The 20136-nt window shown below is 42.9% G+C and overlaps 1 protein-coding gene across 2 annotated transcripts in view; it reads right to left on the bottom strand.

Moving 5' to 3' along the window:
• Positions 1 to 777: 777 nt before the first annotated feature.
• LOC139051258 (inner centromere protein-like) overlaps positions 778 to 20136 on the bottom strand; it is a 100042-nt gene continuing 80683 nt past the window's right edge. For both annotated transcript variants that reach the window (XM_070528261.1, XM_070528262.1), the window contains 3 exons: positions 18083 to 18370; positions 15942 to 16084; positions 778 to 3305 (listed from right to left, as the gene is read on the bottom strand). In XM_070528261.1, coding sequence (XP_070384362.1) covers positions 3151 to 3305; positions 15942 to 16084; positions 18083 to 18370 — 586 coding nt within the window. In that variant the 3' untranslated portion in view covers positions 778 to 3150. The remainder of the gene's footprint in view (positions 3306 to 15941; positions 16085 to 18082; positions 18371 to 20136) is intronic.

The following is a 20136-nucleotide window of genomic DNA, read 5'->3' on the forward strand; positions in this document are numbered from 1 at the left end:
AGTTTTGTGGCCACAGGGCAAGCATGTGGTTGCATCTTGTTTCTCTTAAATCTTGCAGGGCCACTGTTGTACCTTTAGCACTTATATGCTGAAATATCATTACTTGTAGCTGGGCTAGTTGTTACATAGGTGTTATGGAGTGACAGGACACAAGATGAAAACCACGAAACAGGAAAGATGTTTTTCTGCCTTGTGGTTTTCTTCATATATTTCATATCCTGCCACTAACATCAATGCTGAAATCACATGAACCAACTATCCAGCACCTTCCTTGTCATGTACAAGACAAGCTAGCCAGACACAGACAGAAGAAACCTTTCAGCGCCTACACTTTATTTATTTCTTTGAGTCATTGCATAGCAATCAGGTGGCAAATGCGTGCTCACTTTGGAGAGCTCGCACATTGTGCGGTGCTTTAAAAGGGAATGAGCGATGGCGCTTAGAATTTGGCCCAGGCAACTCGCATGCAAAGGCTTACGGGATTTTCCACCTATTTAGAAGAGCAAAGTTAAGGACCACAGATGACCTGTTAATTTAACACTGGTTAAATATACTGCATTCGAAAACCAAAAAACGGCATCCATGCTTGTTGAAGCCTCATTTTAATTTGGATGATGAATAGTATGAACAAATTTGCGAGTCCCTGTAGAGGTTGAACCAACAGAAGTCAACAGTGCACCTATATCAGTTAAGAAAAGAAGGGGTGGGGGCACACAATAAATAGGGCACAATGTGCAGTCACAAAATGAATATAGAAATGTAATACCAGACATCACCTAAGGTTATAAATAGTTTAATGTACAAACTGCTGGTAAGCATATCATATTCAAGAGTGAACCACCAAACATAAGCATTGAGGCATCACAAAAGCTTCATCTATGTGAACCCTTTCTACCATATATGAACAAGTGAACTTGCATTTACTGCTTGAAAAGAAATGATCCTGTGTGCAACAATAACACGACGCATGCATACAGCCTTCTGGTAACTTCTTTTTCGTACACTGTCTGCCTTCAATGCAGTACGAAATCCCTTCTGTCCAGAATAAAAAAAGTACAAAGCTCCAAGGAGCTTTGTAATAAGGGCGGCAATGTAAGTGCCGCAGTAAAAACAGCAAACTTATTGGAAAGGCAAAGGATTTCACTGAGACAGAATGTAATCTAAGTGCATACACATTAAGCTACAAAGTGACACAGCATGAGAGAATGTATTTACAATGCTGAGCTTACATGAAAATGTGCATGCGAAAGTATGTTGGGCTAAGTTAAAAAAACAAAGGAAAAAAATCATTTTAACTACAGCAAAATAGAAACGAACAAAAATGATACTAAGACATCTGCATTACTTTAATGAAGACATCCCGAGAAACTGTATACAGTCGAATGCCAGCATGGTAAACATGGATATAATGGATGAGTGCACTCCCTTGAAGCAGATTGAAGCAGAAGTAATTCAGCATCTTCAGGCACTAAATTATCAGTTGATCGAGAATTTCACTCAAGGTGAATCGCATGAATAATAATAATATTTGGGGTTTTACGTGCCAAAACCACTTTCTGATTATGAGGCACACCGCAGTGGAGGACTCCGGAAATTTTGACCACCTGGGGTTCTTTAACGTGCGCCTAAATCTAAGCACACGGGTGTTTTCGCATTTCGCCCCCATCGAAATGCGGCCGCCGTGGCCGGGATAAATCGCATGAAGAGGCAGACATTACCCCTACAAATTGCAAAGCATAACAGCATCATTGCTTTAAGGCGTATGTACTGCAGCTGTGCAAGTGATAACCCCGAAACTAATAAATACCCCTGAGTCAGGTGGGCAAACTTAGTGACCGCTGCTGTAGAGTGCACGTGCCAGCTAGTGTGTTCGAGGGACTCACTATACTGCATTGAAGTGTGTAGCCTTGTTTGCTATGCTTCAAGAAATAAATAAATGCTCACAGCAGAGTCGGCCCTATTTTCAAGACTTTTTTGTAATTTCAAATGTTCTGAGCACCTTTGTGACCTCAGTGAAGGGAAAAAGAAAACTTGGAACATTCATTTACGGTGAACTCCGCCATTTTGAGCCAGTAGATTTTGGATATGTTCCTTACTTGTACTGGCCCGAACAAAAAGATGAATTTCTAGTTTTGATGGCAGAGGTTCTCGTACATAAGCATTTTTCTTTTGCAATAAAACAGTAACCATTTCCAAAACTAAAAATTCCCAGAATCATATCAACCATGCCCTATGACTTCATAGACTCACAAATCCCGAATGACACATGGTTTTGCCGTCTAGCACACTGCTGCCAAAGTAACACTCAGCGAGATCAAGTGTACTTGCTCAAAGTATCTCCAAATTTGTTCGTCTGAGTGGGGTATTAGCCTGTTTCATGTGGTACAAGTCCGAAATGCAAACACAATGCCGCTTCTGTGAGAGTTTTGATTCACAAGTACCGGCTTTAAGTGATTGCCGATGCAGTGACCACGACTCTGCCAGCAACTAGCGTGCACTGTAGCTGCATGTATGCGTCACACTGTGCTGCTGAGCTTCCATTCGTTAGGTGTAGCATCTCTGCAAAAATTCAGTCTGCAATTAAAACATGTGCACTACATTATTAGGATGGTAGCTAGTGGGACCTACTTTAGAGGTTGTTTGAACATTGCAATTTGATGTGGAAGTGATGGCCGTCTCTTCGAGTAAGCCATGCAAAGGTCAATTTGTACTGCCTGGAATATTGGATCAGGGTATGAAAAAGTTGGGGAGAAAAAGAGAGAGACAGAGAGAAAAGAAAAAGCAAGAAATAAAGGAATTAAAAAGAGGCAGCGGGTTAACTCTTGCTAACGGCTTCATCTAGGAGTCCGCATGGTTTGCACAATAAAAGCAAGTCACCTAGCAGCTATCTACTTCAGTCTCTTTAGCCTTCGTGAGCGTGCACACAATGATTGTGAAGTGCGTTCGTTCGGTTTTCTGCAGAGGTAAAATAAAAAACAATTTAAAATCTTGCACAGAACATGACAAAATGAGAATAAAGAACTGTGCAGACACATCTCGGTAAAATGTTCGTTATTGCACTTGTACAGCAAGTTTAAAACTGGAGGGAGGATGGCAGGGTGATCAGCAGTTACTCCACAATTCTAACACAATATACAAGCCCTCGGATCCTCAATCCCATTTTTGGGAGCTCGTGCGCTTGTTGAAACACTTCTTCTTCAGCGGGAATATTTCGTCCAAGTTGGGCACGGGCATCACACCAAAGAGCTCCAGGCCTGAAATCGATTTGGCGTGCTGTTGCGCCACAAGCTTGTTCAAGGCAGCACCTAAATGAGAAGCAAGATTGGAGGAAAAAGAAAACCCGATGAGGTGCTGATTTACTAACACCAACAGAAAGGAATGAAGGGAAAATTAATTCAAAAGGAAAAGAAGATGTAGTACGAAGTTTGACGAAAATTTTCGTCTGGTTGGGAGACGTGATGAACGAAGAGGTAGCAGTTGCTGACCAAGCGAAGGTGAAAAAACAGTTTCAGATTCTATACAGGTTCCTTGGACATACTAACTGACCAAGAAGCCTCTACAGACTATGGAATGTCTCTGCCTTTTCACCTTCACTTGTCCAGTGACTCCAATGTCTTGATTTAAGGGAAAGAGGAATAAAAGAGAAGCACACACTATAATGAAAAGAAAGAAGTCTATGGCTATAACGTACCAAATATACATGTGATCAGGGAGCAGAAGATAAGTTAATTGCAATAAAACTCAGTTATAACATTTATCTGTAATATATAAAACCAACTGTTCAGAAATCGCCTGTGGCAAATAATGTAATTCAAATCACATCAGATTTATTGAGCACCAAAGGGATGTCAAGGGGTGCAGATAAAAAGCCTATGCAAAGGCTAGACTAAACATAACCCACATGGCCTATCAAAATGCTTCAACTTTCACTCATTCCCTCTGTGGCATATATATTGTAGTTACACATTTGAAGCCAAGTAATAACCAAGTCATACCTACTTAGCAGAAATTGTGGGATTGCCACCAATCTTGATATATCCATCTCAAAATAAGCAATGAAATGATACATACATGTCTCAGTTAACAATATTCCAAAGAAGAAACTTAAAAAAAGACCACCCCGTGTCTGTAACTGCTTTTGATACTGTTCATTGAGTCCCTACTCAGGTAGCATGTCCAAAGAACACTGTTGAATTTTGTTCAATGCAAAAGCAAGCTGCTTTTGTTTCTAAGGCTCGTCTTGCAACCTCTTCTCTTGGGTTCTCTGGTTCTAGTGAAACTACATTTTTACTAATGACCACCTAACACCCAAGAACAAAAACCTGCTTTCCAAGGCGTGCTCGCTAAATAATCAGAAAGAATGGATGTCTGTCTGGACAGACAAATGTGTCAAAGGCTAGGAAAATAATGACAAGATGTGTCTTTTGGGTTGATTCCGAATCTCATCTAAATATTTTCGATGTGTGAACGCCGAGATAAGGCTGATGTAATAACTACCATATTGGTCATGGACATACTTTTACCGAGTGAACTTGCTAATGCTTTACTGTCTTGATTTAGTGCAACTCAGTTCGAGCATGAAGGAAAAAGGAGAGGTGACAGGATGCACTCATCCTGTCCTTTTCCTTCATACTCGAGCTAAGTTGAGCTAAAGCAAGATAAGAATATGATGCACCAACTCCCTAATGCCTCACCTAAATATGACCATTTTTCTGCCATTCAATTTAATGTCCCCAGTCTTAAAAATAATCTTGGTCATATTCACACACTTCTTCATCACCTTAGCATAATTTTTCCGTTTTGTGTTTTTCTGCAACTGCCCTTCTGGTGAAAGAAATTTATGCAATTTCTGAAATTACCATGGTGAATTCGCTCACCGTAACAGCAACGCTCATGGAGGCTTTGCAATCTTCGTATCAAGAGAGAGATAGAGAGAGAGAAAACTTTTATTGTCAAGGTTGAGTGGAGTTTTCTTTCCCAGCGGTGTAGGCTAACGTGGCGTCTGCTTCGCCGCGACGCTATCAGAACATTCCACCAACCGTATCTGGTCTCTCGGGTTGTTAGTTTTCTTCTTCATCTCCCACTCTTCGTGTGAAAGAGTTCGCCTAAAGAGTTCTCTCGGAGGAGGGTTCTTTTGGCATCCCCACAAGATGTGATCTTGGTCCGCCAGGGGGAAGTTACAATGTTTGCAGTTTAGTGGATATTCACCACCGGTCATTGCAGCTAGTCTTTTTGGACTAAGTGCAGACCTAGTCTGTTCTCTCCTGAGGTTAGTGGCCTGTATTCTTGTCAGTGTCTCGTGCGGGGATGGATATATTCACCTCGATTTGCGGTAATCAACGGTCATTTTGTTAAAGGTGTGGATACCTTCATGTCGATCAACCTCGTCGAGCAAGCCCACCTCCCGGTTACTTGCTGCTCGGGCGACTAGGTGGGTGGCCTCATTACTAGGGTTGCCCGCATGAGTGGGTACCCACACTAACTTCAATTGATTGAGTTCTTTGTTGACGATTCTGAATGCTTGAGGGGAAGTAAAACCTGAGGGGTGGTTACAAATCATTGTTTTCGAGTCGGATATTATAATCTTGGTGCCCGGGATGGAAGTGCCCATGGCGATAGCGGTCTCTTCCACCTCCACAATGGAAGATGTCTTAACAGTCGCACAGCTGATGGTGTGTCCGTCACCAGTAGTGACGGCTATGGTGTGTCGACCATCACTGGTGCGAGCAGCATCCATGTAAATGGCAGGTTGGTTTTTGTAGCACTGCCAGAGTGCCTCCGCCCTAGCTTTACATCTACCGCTGTTTTCAGTGCTCATGTTTTTCTGAAGTGGGGGAATAATGATCTTGGTCCGGATAGTGTTCGGTATCTGGTGTCGTTGCGGGATGTCTAAGGCTGGGCAATACAGATGTTGAAATCGGTCTTGTGAAATGCGAATTCATTTGGACTGAACTTCAGCCATTCAGCATTACAGTAAAACCTCGTTAAACCGTACCCGCTTAAACAGTAGTTTCATTTTAAAATGAACTCAAATTACTGACTCAGCGGCCACTGAAGATAATACCTTTTGTATCCGAAAAACCATACCGGACATATCCGGACAGGCCGCCAATGGAATATGAACCTGGCAACGTTTAACGCTAGAACGTTATCTAGTGAGGCGAGTCTAGCAGTGCTATTGGAGGAATTAGAAGGCACTAAATGGGATATAATAGGGCTCAGTGAAGTTAGGAGGCCAAAAGAAGCATATACAGTGCTAAAAAGCGGGCACATGCTGTGCTACAGGGGCTTAGCGGAGAGAAGAGAACAAGGAGTCGGATTCCTGATTAATAAGAATATAGCTGGTAACATACAGGAATTCTATAGCATTAACGAGAGGGTGGCAAGTCTTGTTGTGAAACTTAAAAAGAGGTACAAAATGAAGATTGTACAAGTCTACGCCCCTACATCCAGTCATGATGACCAGGAAGTCGAAAGCTTCTATCAAGACGTGGAATCGGCGATGGGTAGAGTGAAAACTAAATACACTATACTAATGGGCGACTTTAATGCCAAGGTAGGCAAGAAGCAGGCTGGAGACAAGGCAGTGGGGGAATATGGCATAGGCGCTAGGAATAGCAGGGGAGAGTTATTAGTAGAGTTTGCGGAACAGAATAATATGAGGATAATGAATACCTTCTTCCGCAAGCGGGATAGCCGAAAGTGGACGTGGAGGAGCCCGAACGGTGAGACTAGAAATGAAATGGACTTCATACTCTGCGCTAACCCTGGCATCATACAAGATGTGGACGTGCTCGGCAAAGTGCGCTGCAGTGACCACAGGATGGTAAGAACTCGAATTAGCCTAGACCTGAGGAGGGAACGGAAGAAACTAGTACATAAGAAGCCGATTAATGAGTTAGCAGTAAGAGGGAAAATATAAGAATTCCAGATCAAGCTACAGAACAGATATTCAGCTTTAACTCAGGAAGAGGTCCTTAGTGTTGAAACAATGAACGACAATCTTGTGGGCATCATTAAGGAGTGTGCAATGGAAGTCGGTGGTAAATCCATTAGGCAGGATACCAGCAAACTATCGCAGAAGACGAAAGATCTGATAAAGAAACGCCAATGTATGAAAGCCTCTAACCCTACAGCTAGAATTGAACTGGCAGAACTTTCGAAGTTAATCAACAAGCGTAAGACAGCTGACATAAGGAAGTATAATATGGATAGAATTGAACATGCTCTCAGGAACGGAGGAAGCCTAAAAACAGTGAAGAAGAAACTAGGAATCGGCAAGAATCAGATATATGCGTTAAGAGACAAAGCCGGCAATATCATTACTAATATGGATGAGATAGTTCAAGTGGCTGAGGAGTTCTATAGAGATTTATACAGTACCAGTAGCACCCACGGCGATAATGGAAGGGAAAATAGTCTAGAGGAATTCGAAATCCCAAAGGTAAGGCCGGAAGAAGTAAAGAAAGCCTTGGGAGATATGCAAAGGGGGAAGGCAGCTGGGGAGGATCAGGTAACAGAAGATTTGTTGAAGGATGGTGGACAGATTGTTCTAGAGAAACTGGCCACCCTGTATACGCAATGCCTCATGACCTCGAGCGTACTGGAAACTTATAAGAACGCTAACATAATCCTAATTCATAAGAAAGGAGACGCCAAAGACTTGAAAAATTATAGACCGATCAGCTTACTGTCCGTTGCCTACAAACTATTTACTAAGGTAATCGCAAATAGAATCAAGAACACCTTAGACTTCTGTCAACCAAAGGACCAGGCAGGATTCCGTAAAGGCTACTCAACAATAGACCATGTGCCAGGTTCCCGACGGCAGCTACCTCCAGGACTTACCCGCCAGAACTACAAGGTGCACTGCAGTCTGCAGACAAGAAATCACAACTATGGGCCGTCCAGCAGGCCCGGGGTGCGCTCGAGAAGCACAAGCCTCATGACCCACTACAAACGGGCCCAACTGGGCTAGTGCAGAGTAGGGCATAACCCCGGGTCGACGCTTGGCCAGCGTCACGACACGTTAAATCGTCGTTTGCCGGCACTTCATTAAAGTTATTCCTATCCTTTCCTATCCTATCCTAGACCATATTCACACTATCAATCAGGTGATAGAAAAAATGGCTGTGGCTTAGGTAAGGTTAAGCCCAGGATGCGAAGCATACTAGCCTTTATTTTAGTTGTTGAACCACTGTTTAGCCTGGTGAACTGCTGTTGCTTGGCTATATTTGGTTCGGCTAGACGAAGAAACAACTCATGCATTACTTCTTCGCCTTCAAGAGTGGAACGCGACAGCGTTCCCGTCGACCCGCCAAGGGGTGTAAGACAATGGGCTACAGGGCAGCGACTACGCGTCCCGCATTGGACGCGGTGAGCGTCGAGCAAAGCAGCGTTCGGCGCGGCAACGAAATGTGCGCCTGAGCAAGAGACGCACGCCTTAGAAACAGCGCGTTTCTAAGGCAACACCGCATTCACTAGAGGCGCTTTTGTACCGCTTTGAAGCGTTGTACTCGTGGCTCAGTGGTAGCGTCTCCGTCCCACACTCCGGAGACCCTGGTTCGATTCCCACCCAGCCCGTCTTGCAAGAGTTGAGCCAAAGCCACTTCTCCTCTGTCGCGACGTCACGGTGTCACGTGATTTCATGGTCACCGCCGCGCCTGAGGAGCTGGGTTGAGCCCTCGTAATATGCTTCGCATAAAATGTACAGAATATAACCAACCCTTATATATAGCTTTCATTGATTACGAGAAAGCGTTTGATTCAGTCGAAACCTCAGCAGTCATGGAGGCATTACGGAATCAGGGTGTCGATGAGCGATATGTAAAAATACTGGAAGATATCTATAGCGGCTCGACAGCCACCGTAGTCCTCCACAAAGAAAGCAACAAAATTTCAATAAAGAAAGGCGTCAGACAGGGAGATACGATCTCTCCAATGTTATTCACAGCATGTTTACAGGAGGTATTCAGAGACCTGGATTGGGAAGAATTGGGGATAAAAGTTAATGGAGAGTACCTTAGTAACTTGCGATTCGCTGATGATATTGCCTTGCTTAGTAACTCAGGGGACCAATTGCAATACATGCTCACTGACCTGGAGAGGCAAAGCAGAAGAGTGGGTCTAAGAATGAATCTGCAGAAAACTAAAGTATTGTTTAACAGTCTCGGAAGAGAACAGCAATTTACAATAGGCAGCGAGGCACTGGAAGTCGTAAGGGAATACACCTACTTGGGGCAGGTAGTGACGGCGGATCCGGATCATGAGACGGAAATAATCAGGAGAATAAGAATGGGCTGGGGTGCGTTTGGCAGGCATTCTCAGATCATGAACAGCAGGTTGCCATTATCCCTCAAGAGAAAAGTATATAATAGCTGTGTCTTACCAGTACTCACTTACGGGGCAGAAACTTGGAGGCTTACGAAAAGAGTTCTACTCAAATTGAGGACGACGCAACGAGCTATGGAAAGAAGAATGATAGGTGTAACGTTAAGGGATAAGAAAAGAGCAGATTGGGTCAGGGAACAAACGCGAGTTAATCACATCTTAGTTGAAATCAAGAAAAAGAAATGGGCTTGGGCAGGACATGTAATGAGGAGGGAAGATAACCGATGGTCATTAAGGGTTACGGACTGGATCCCAAGGGAAAGGAAGCGTAGCAGGGGGCGGAGGAAAGTTAGGTGGGCGGATGAGATTAAGAAGTTTGCAGGGACGGCGTGGCCACAATTAGTACATGACCGGGGTTGTTGGAGAAATATGGGAGAGGCCTTTGCCCTGCAGTGGGCGTAACCAGGCTGATGATGATGATGAAACAATACCAGCTTATTCTGTACGTATCTGTTAACATGTGGTATTTCCAGGTTTTGTTGCAAAATCACGGCAGTACGTCAGCCCGGCACAACGATGAGCCTCAGAGATTGGAACGGCCTCCAAGTGCAAATGCAGAGGGCGCTTGGAATCAGCATCATTTCGGCGCCGTGCCAGAGTCCGAGCGTTCTTTGCTTAAGGTCTTTGCTGTTTTATAAAGGCACTACTATTAGCTTTAATGTTCAGTCTATCTGCAAGTACATTCAGAATATGATGCATCTGGTATGCAGCACTTTGTTTTCCATAATTAGTTCTTATTTTAGGCGCTTGTTTCCTTTGTTCTCGTAAAGAGTAATATGGTCTTTCGATAAACTTTCTTCATATAGTTTATTTTGTTGAATTACTTGGAATAACTTAAAATAGTATGACTGATCCAACCTGAACATGGAATGTTTCATAAACAGTGGAGGAGTTGGCACGTCCTGTAATTTTCCCATGTACTTGACAAAGCAGTACTATCGTTTAGTACGTACCTTTTCTGAGCTCTGGCCAACTAAGGTTTAACGAAGCTTCACTGTATTAAAAAAAGAAATTCGTATTTGCCTCCATTTACCATTCTCCGTCTTCTGACACTGCTGATTTTTGTAATGCTTTTGTTGATGTACTTCATAAATTACCTTTCGAGAACAAGAATATTTTTATAATGGGCGATATTAATATTAACCTACTTGACACTTCAAACTACGTCTGTACCAATTACATCAGCTGTTTCTCTAGTTTGGTTTACAGTCTTTGATAAAAGTGCCTACTCATTGCATTAATGATACGATTTTGTTACTTGATCACATACTCTCAAATTTCGATGAACCTATCTATTGTGGTGCACTTGATTGCTACATCAGCGATCACCCAGCATTGTTTTTTTACCTTAGTAATTCTGTAGCTCATGTCCCTCTGCCTCACTTTGTACATCCTTTGATAGCAATGAATTTGCCCAGGTTATTTTGAACACTGACTGGTCACATTTTTAAAATTTCGCAGATCCCAAGGCAGCACTGTCTCAATTTTATTTTGCCATTACTGATACGATACACAGCTGTACAAGAAGTATATCATCCAAGAGATGATATGGGGCTCCCCACGCCCCTTGCACTACTAAATGTTTCTTCTTTACAGAAGAAAGATAACATATGAAAAAACTAAAAGACAGCCATTTAACAGCAAACTAAAATCGCACTATGAAAAGTATTCTGCTGTAATATTCTGTCTTCTCAAAGCAGCTAAGCAGCACTATTACAGTCGGCTGCTTCAGGATTGTGCAAATGACTCAAAGAAAATGGAAACTGGTTAATCAGCTTCTTAAGCAAGTGACTCCGATTGTTCAGGATGGCTTATGTATTAACAGTGCTCCAGGTATCACAAACTTTTTTTTAACACGTCTTGTCTTTCTCTGATAACTCTCTCTACTTACTCTTGTTGTGCTATTCCCCGTTACCATCATTTATTTAAGAAGTGCAATCGGTTATTACCAGTTTGCGTGCCAAGGGCATGGGTTTAGATAAGTGCTGTCATCAAATTAATAAGTCCTTTGGTTGCTCTTGTGCTTTCTCACATATTTACCTTGGTATTTTAAGATTGGAGTGCTTTCTCAACAGATTAAAGAGGCAGAGGTAGCGCCTGTCTTTAGAAAAGGTGACTGTAAGCTTGTGAAACATTACAGGCCAATTTCCATGCTTCTTTTCCTAGATAAGGCTTTAGAAAAACTAACTGAAATCCGTCTCAGTAAATATTTTACAAAGCATGATATTCCCACTAATTAGTTTGGTTTCCACGAGGGGCTTTCTACGAATATAGCTATTGCAAACTTCACTGACGTAATTAAAAAAATGTATTGATACTGGAACTTATGCCGGAACGATTTTCATTGACTTGGCGATGAATTTTGATTTTATTGACCACAACTTGCATCTTGTAAAACTGGAGCATTATGGCATAACTGGACCAGCCTCAAACCTTTGACGGAGCTTTCTGAACAATAGGAAACAACGCATTTCTAATAATGGTGTAAGCTCGGATCCAATTACTGTAAAAGGTGGTGTTCCTCAAGGCTCTATTCTGGGCCTGATTCTCTTCTTAAACTTCATTAATGACCTCCCCCAGTGTTTAGCTTCTTCGCAGTGCACATTATATGCAGATGATGCCACAATTTCTTTTCCCACATCAACCTTGACCATCTAATGCCTGACCTTCAAACAGATTTAGACTCTTCAGATTTGGCCCACTACAAATACAAAAACAAGCTATTTGCATTATTTCTTTTGCAATTTATGGATGAAAAAAAGATTCTCCCTGCTCGCGTGCACGAGTGTGTTGGAAACCAAACTGCAAGAGCACAATGCTCACACATTCAAAGGAGTGACCTCGCAGTCGAACATACCTGGAGAAGGGTAAATTCGGGAGAATATTCACATGCGCGCAGCGATTGTTGAACCGCAGGCAAAAGGGCTCCGTTTGTCCGATGTATTCCTGCTTAAACATCTAGCACCGAATTTTGTACACGACGTTACTGAAATTACAGTTAAGATTTTTGTTAATTTTATATACAAAGGACGAGTTCGATGCCTCAGCTGTGTCGGTTGTTGCCATGTGACGACATACCTTGCAAGCACGTGGTTTCTGACACGGTCCTCGCCTTGACTAACAAATACCTTAAATTTTTGTTTCTTGTATATACCAAATGAGGCGGCTGCTTGAAGATAGTAACGAGTCGGATGCTCTGTTTCATGATGTTAAAATAGCAGTTGATAATATCATTGACCCGTGGAGCACTGGTAGTGTATGTGAGGACCAACTTCGGATCCGATTGGGTATTGGTATTGCTCGCCCTTTCTCCCATCATATGTGCTCGACCTAAGCTGCAGGCGTGTTCAATGGCATTGTCTACTATTTGTGGAGGATATTTTTTTCGTACAAGAGCGAATTTTAGTTCCTCCGCGTGTCTCTCAAATTGTGCAGATTCGGAACAGATTCTTCTGTATCTGTGGGCCTGGGAGCAGGGGATGCTTGTTTTGCAGTGATGGGGGTGGCTACTGTAGAAATGCAGATATTGCTGACGATCTGTTGGCTTCTTGCATAGGGACGTGGAAATGCAAGCGCCACTCAGTGACAAAGTGACATCAAGGAAGTGAATACCATCTTGGGAAAAGTTGTGCGTAAAGGAAATTGACGGGTGCAGAGAATAGAAAATGGAAATGAAGTGCAAGAGACTTTGTTCACTGTCGGCCCAGCAAAGAAAACGTCATCTAGGATCGCTTGTAAAATATTGGTTTTATGGCCGAATTTGCGAGGAAGGGGATTTCAAACGATGCCATAAAGAGGTTTGCATAATATGGCGCTATCTTCGTTTTAATGGCAGTTCCACTAATTTGCAGATAAAGCTTGTTCTCGAACAAGAAGTGATTATATTTAAGCACTAAATTTAGAAGAGTCTGAACTGTATCTTTCTTTAATTGGCTAGGTTGGCTGGAGCCAGCGTAAGCTGAAACTGTGGAAGTTATGCCCTCAGCGTGGGGTATGTTGGTGTACAAAGATGCGACATCCATAGTGACCAAGTAACCCCTGCCCCTGCCTGTAGCCCCTGCCTGTACAGCCAGGTTTGATGCCTCCCGAACGAAGTGATTTGTGTCTTTAATGTACTAGGGGAATGAAGTTAGAATGTCCTTAATGAGAATGCCAATGAAGCTGGGTATTTTCTCAGTCACTGTTCTATTGCTGGAAACGATAGGCTGGCCGGGATTGTTTATTTTGTGAATTTTGGGTAGTAAGCAGAAACGGCCGGGGCCAGAGTTTCTCGGTATCAAGGCTTTTAATGTCACATTGGTTATCTTCCCTGCTTTGAGCGGAATGGTGAGGACGTCCTTTATTTCTTTTTCAAATTTCTCAGTAGGATTGCTTGGGAGTTCAGTAAAAAAATTAGGAGTTGCCCAGTTGACGGAAACCTTCGGCTATGTAAACACTCCAGTCAACTACCACTACTGCGCCACCTATGTCCGCTGGCTTAATGACAATCGTTTGATTGTCACGCAAGGTTCGCAGCGCTCCCTCTTCCTCTTTCGAGAGGTTACAGCAGACAGGACGATGCCTCTCGCACTCTTTTACAATGTCTTCTTGAACCGCACAAATGTACATGTCCAGATATTTATCGCGTGCCTCACCAGGTGTCCACGATTTATCGGAGAGTCCAGGTAGCTGATCCCGACTCCCCTCTGCAGTTGTACGATCCCAGAAGCACTCCCTTAGGCGTAAATTTCTCGTGAAATCATCCAGCTCTTGGAACAATTCAAACTCGTTCATACTTCTGGATGCCGGACAAAAAGTTAGACCTTTCGAAACTCGATTTAGTTGTGCACTGGGCAATGGGCTCTCATCAAGTTCATGACATTTGAGGTATTGCCCATTGTCTCATGCTTTTTTTTGCTGGTTACTTCAGGACAATCTTTTGGTTCGAATTCAAGATTAGGACTTTGAGAATCACTTCTGATGGCCATTGGGACATCGTCACGCTCGCATTTCTTTCTTTGTTTTTCTTAGATGTTGACATTCTTCTTTCCCTCGTGTTTTACCAGTTCCAGTGCTTCTAATTCTGTGAGCTTTCATTGACCCAACAGCAGCTGCTCCTCATATTTAAGTTGTGATGCCTAATGTAGGCTGGTGTCTTCACTATCAGTGCCGAACTGCCATTTTGTTGTAAACCCTAATGAAGATTGGTCCACCAGTCGAAACTGCTGAAGTGAAATACTTGTTCTGTTTGCCTTGTAGCATTGCTCAAGTTCTTTAAGTTTGAAAGGTAGCCTGAAAAATTTCTATTTATTTTGTTTATTTAGAACATACTGCAGGCCCAGTGAAGGGCCCTGGCGGGAGGAGCACCGTGAGTACAATATCAAAAAGTACAAGGCAAGATATTAACAACAACAATTTGCAGAATGGCCTGTTCTAAGGCATCAGTGTCAATGAGTGAAGATAATGGCAGTTGATTCCACTTGGTTATAGTATGCGGGGAAAAAGAAAATTTGAAAATGTTTGTTCTGGCAAAGTAAGGTGTTAGCGTTTCAGTGTGCCTGTTTCGTGTTGACCTGGACATTATCGGTATAAGATACAAATCAGGAGCCATTGACAATTTCACATTTTTTAGTAAAGAGAGGAATTTTAACCTTTGTATTCTGCGCAGAGCTTCAAACGACTTTATGTCATGTTGAACCATTAGAGTAGATGGGCAGTCAGTGGAACAACACTTGAAAAATATAAACCGAACAGCTTTGCACTGAACTCTTTCAAGTGCATTAACATTAATTTTAGTGTTACTCCAAGGTATTTATATTCTTTGACCTCTGAAAGATGGGGAGCGGGAAGATTATATGAAAAGGAATGACTGCTTCTTTTGTTAGTGATCAGCATGAATACTGTCTTGTCAGCATTTATGTAGTTTCATCCCCCATTTAGTACACCATTCACTAATATTACGCAGGTTAGAATTAAGTTACACCAGGTCACTTGGAACATTAATTTTGTGAAACGAAACACAATCGTCGGCAAACAACCTAATTTGAACAGGATGAGTGATGATGTCTAATATCATTAATGTAGATAAGAAACAGTAGTGGTCCAAGGAAAACATCTTGCGGAACACCAGAAGTGACTGAAAGTTTGCTAGAACAGTGACCATCGGTACTGACATACTGAAATCGGTTAAATAGATAAGCAGAAGCCCAGTTAACAATGAAAGAAGGAAGACCAATAGTTTCAAGTTTTTGGAGAAGTTTACTGTGAGGAACTCAATCAAAAGATTTCTGAAAATCTAGAAACATGACATCCACTTGGCCGGAATTGTCAAGAAACTGAGCGAAAGTGTGGATTTCGGTGGACAGTCATAAAATGAACTGACCTTTACACAAAATTTCCCCAAAAGTGCTTTATGTCCCCTTTTATATGTACCATTATTGACAATGTTAACAAAAGAATTTACAACAAAATGGTGTTGAATATTTTGGAAGAGGAAACAAGGAAGAGGGGGCGGATGGTGCCGAATTTTCAAGCATACGAAGAGGCCAGTTTCAGTTAGGGAACAGTCTCACCTTTAGCCCAGGCAGGAACTTCCTTGCGTGGCTCCTCATCATCATCACTTTCATCGCCAGAATTAAGGTCGTTGATGTCATAGTTGTCTTTGTCCTTGTTGGGCTCTGGAGGAAGCTCGCTCTTGTGCGGTGTGATATCATACCTGGAGGTGAAAGCATTCACATGTACAGAAGATAAAGCAAAACTGCCATGCGAGGCTCAAACGCTATCTAAAATGAGCAAAAACCATCACAAAATTCTGCAGGAGTAATTATGGACATAAGTGGACCTATAAGCAGAAGTTGGAAAAATTAATGCAGGAGAAATACTCAGCAAGCTCAGTGCAACAGCCATACCACACGCCATAAACTGAATTAAATTTTGGGGTTTTACGTGCGAAAACCATGACTTGATCATGAGGCACAACGTAGTGGGGACTCTGGAATAATTTTGTCCACTAGGGGCTTTTTAACATGCCCTCAATGCACTTGGCAAGGGGGTTTTTGCATTTCGCCCCCATCGAAATGCAGCCGCCGTGGCCAGGATCTGATCCCGCAACCTCGTGCTTAGCAGCGTAACACCATAGTCGCACATGTCATGAATTTGAAAATTACACTAGTAGCATAATTTCCGATTTGTAAAAGTGATTTTTGAATATTGAGTCAAATACAGAACACTTTCTCATATCTAAAGTGCTAAGCAAAATATAAAGGTTCCGTGGAGTCTGTTTCCCAAAAATAAAGAAAGAAGAGGAAGAAGACTGCTTAGTTTCATTATTTGATGTTGTTGCAGAAAGAAAGCAGACCCCCCCCCCCCCCCCCCGAGTGTAAAATAATGAATATTTACAACTGGTGTGTATGGCGTTCAGGCAACGGCCAGTCTTGGTCTTCCTCTAGTTCATGTCACCTTCTTTCCCTTCACTGTAATATATATCTGGTTGCATTATGTGTATATCTTCAAAGGACCTTGTAAGTGAGAAACAATTGAAAGCTTATCTTGCCTGGTGCAAAACACAGGAACATAACTTTACAAGGTGCATGCAGAATGCTGTGTTCATTGAAGGGGCAATGTGCAATACTACTGCAGGGCACATCAGTTTATGACTGCCAAAATGTGCGGTGCAGATTCTGCAGAGAACAATTCATCAGTGTGGTTTGCTACGATTTGCATGGGTTGCACTGCACGCGTCCTAAATCTTGCGTCGCGTGCAGATTTAGGTCGCACGCGTCCTAAATCTCCGTACCCTCCTCCTCCACGTTCCGCCTAATGGTTACACTGCACCCTCCTCCTCCGCTTTCCTCCACATGCTCTCTTCACTATCACCGTCTTTCATCCGTGCTCCGCATTGGTCAAGATGGTCGGGACCGTGGAGGTGTTTTGCTTTCGCTTGTCGTGCAGCTTCATGTGCATCGCCTATAGTCGCAAAGTTCGAATGTAGTCGCGAACGCTGTCAGATTAGGCTCTTAGCGCGAATTAAGTTTGTAGCTTTCTGCCTACACATGAGATTTTGCTGTCCGCCCATTAAGCGTACAAAACAAACGAAAAACATTCACGGTAGTTGCCAGCATGTAGCCCACAGACCCAATCTTGGCTTCTGGCTGCCAGTCTAGTCCCTGATCTCATGACCAATCACGGAAGTGGAGGAAGTGGAGAAAGCAGGAAGGTCCAAAACAAGCATAGCCAAAGAATTCAGCATCCCCTCCTCAACGCTTTCGAGCGCACTAAAAAATCTAAAAAATCGGCAGAAGGTCTTGGATGGCTTCGAGCAAAGCTTTTCCAGCAAGCGGAAGCGGATTCGGCTCTCGAATTTCCCGGACGTCGAAGCAGCACTCATGTTGTGGCTCCAGAATGTCAGCGCAGCCAACCTCCTCGTGACAACACAAATGATGATGGAGAAGGCAGACGCTCTGGCGTTGCAGATGGGCCACACAGACTTCAATCGCAGCAAATTTTCGTCATTTTGCTTAACTCGAAACTCCACTTATCTCGAATTTTTTCCCGGATTTTACGACTGAGTTTTACTGTATTTATTTTGGTCTACGAACATGTCTACAAAGTTTACAAATGTGTGAAACTACACATGTGGCTCCAAATAGCTCACTTGTGTAACATTATAGAGGCAAGTGAGCATGCCAATGAAAGTACATAGATGCTATCATACCCGCTCGACCTTGGAGGGCCACTGGTCCTTACAAACGTGGAGTTTGCTGCAGATGGTGTTTTTGTGACACTGGCCTCAAGGTGATCGGTGGAAGGCACGGTGAATGTCTCTCTGAGGGCCGCTGCAGGCTTGTCCTCCGAAGACAGTGTTACGGTGACGTTCAGAGCAGCACATGCCTTCTCTGGTGTGTTTTCAACAAGGGCTGTGATGGACTGCGAGTCAGACGCTGCCTGAGGCTCCTCAGAGGAGGGCAGAAGGCTTGCCTGGCTTCTTAGTGACTGTGAAAGGCTAGAATAAACAAAGAAAATGGTGACATCTTACATGTTGCTGTAGGGTAGAAGAAAAAAGATGGCAGATCGAACACACTTGTTGGAATCTACATTAAACAAGGCTTTGCTGAAACATTTCAATTAAACACTATCATCATCATCATCAGTATTATAATCATTAGCCTATTCATGTCCCCTGCAGGACGAAGGCCTTTCCCTGAGATCTCTAATTACCCTTGTGCTGCACCAACTGACTCCAAATAGCACCTGCAAATTTCCTAATTGCATCACTCCATCTAGTCTTCTGCCGTCCCCTACTGCGCTTCCCTTCTCTTGGTACCCATTCTGTTACCCTAATGGTCCAATGGTTATCCAGTCTGCACATTTACATGACCTGCCCAGCGTCATTTTTTTTTTCTTAATGTCTATTAGAATATCGTCTATGCCCGTTTGCTCTCTGATCCAAACTGCTCTCTTTCCGCCTCTTAAAGTTATGCCTAGCATTCTTCGCTCCATCACTCTTTGCACGGGCCTTAACTTGCTCTCAAGCTTCTTTGTCTGCTGCCAAGTCTGCGCCGTATGTCAGCACCGGTAAAATGCACTGATTGTACACCTGCCTTTTCAATGATAACGGTAAGCTCCCATTCAGGAGCTCACTATGTCTGCCGTACGCGATCCAACCCATTTTTATTCTTCTGTGAATTTCCTTCTCATGGTCCGGCTTCCCTGTGATTAGTTTACCCAGGTAAACGTACTCCTCCACAGACTCTAGAGGCTGACTTGCGATCTTGAACTCTTGTTCCCTTGCCAGGTTATTTATCATTATTTTTGTCTTCTGCATATTAATCTTCAGTCCCACTCTTACACTTTCCCTGTTAAGGTTCTCAATCATTTGTAACTCGTCTGCATTGTTGCTGAATAGAACAATGTCTTCGACAAACCAAAGGTTGAGGTATTTGCCGTCGATCTTTACTCCTAAGCCTTCCCAGTTTAATAGCTTGAATACTTCTAAGCACGCAGTGAATAACATTGGAGAGATTGTGTCTCCTTGTCTGACCCCTTTCTTTAAAGGTATCTTTCGACTTTTCTTGTGTAGAATTAAGGTGGCTGTGGAATCTCTGTAGACATTTTCTAGGGTATTTACGTAAGCGGTCTGTACTCCTTCATTACGCAATGCCTCTATGACTGCTGGTATCTCTACTGAATCAAATACTTTTTCGTAATCTATGAAAGCCATATAGAGAGGTTTATTGTACTCTGCGGATTTCTTGATAACCTGGTTAATGACATGGATGTGATCCATTGTAGAGTAACCTTTCCTGAAGCCAGTCTGCTCCCTTGGTTGACTAAATTCCAATGTTGTCCTTATTCTATTGGAGATTATTTTGGTAAATATTTTATATAATACTGGGAGCATGCTAATGGGCCTGTAATTTTTTAGTTATTTAACGTCGCCCTTTTTGTGGATTAGTATAATGTTTGCATTCTTCCAGTTTTGTGGGACCCTTGCAATCGATAGACACTTCGTATAGAGAGCCGCCAGTTTTCCTAGCATTGTGTCTCCTCCATCTTTGATTAAATAGACTGTTATTCCATCCTCTCCTGCCGCTTCTCCCCGTTTAAAGCCTTGCAAGGCTTTTCTGACCTCATCTTTAGTTATACGAGGAGTTCCTGTATACTGTTCATTATTATTTTGAATAGAGCGCTCCAGAGTCGTCTGGGTACTGTAAAGGTCAGTATAGAATTCTTCCGCTGCTGACTATATCTTCGAGATTGCCGATGATA

This window comes from Dermacentor albipictus, unplaced genomic scaffold (assembly GCF_038994185.2).
Source record: "Dermacentor albipictus isolate Rhodes 1998 colony unplaced genomic scaffold, USDA_Dalb.pri_finalv2 scaffold_11, whole genome shotgun sequence".
In the NCBI taxonomy this organism is placed as follows: domain Eukaryota; kingdom Metazoa; phylum Arthropoda; class Arachnida; order Ixodida; family Ixodidae; genus Dermacentor; species Dermacentor albipictus.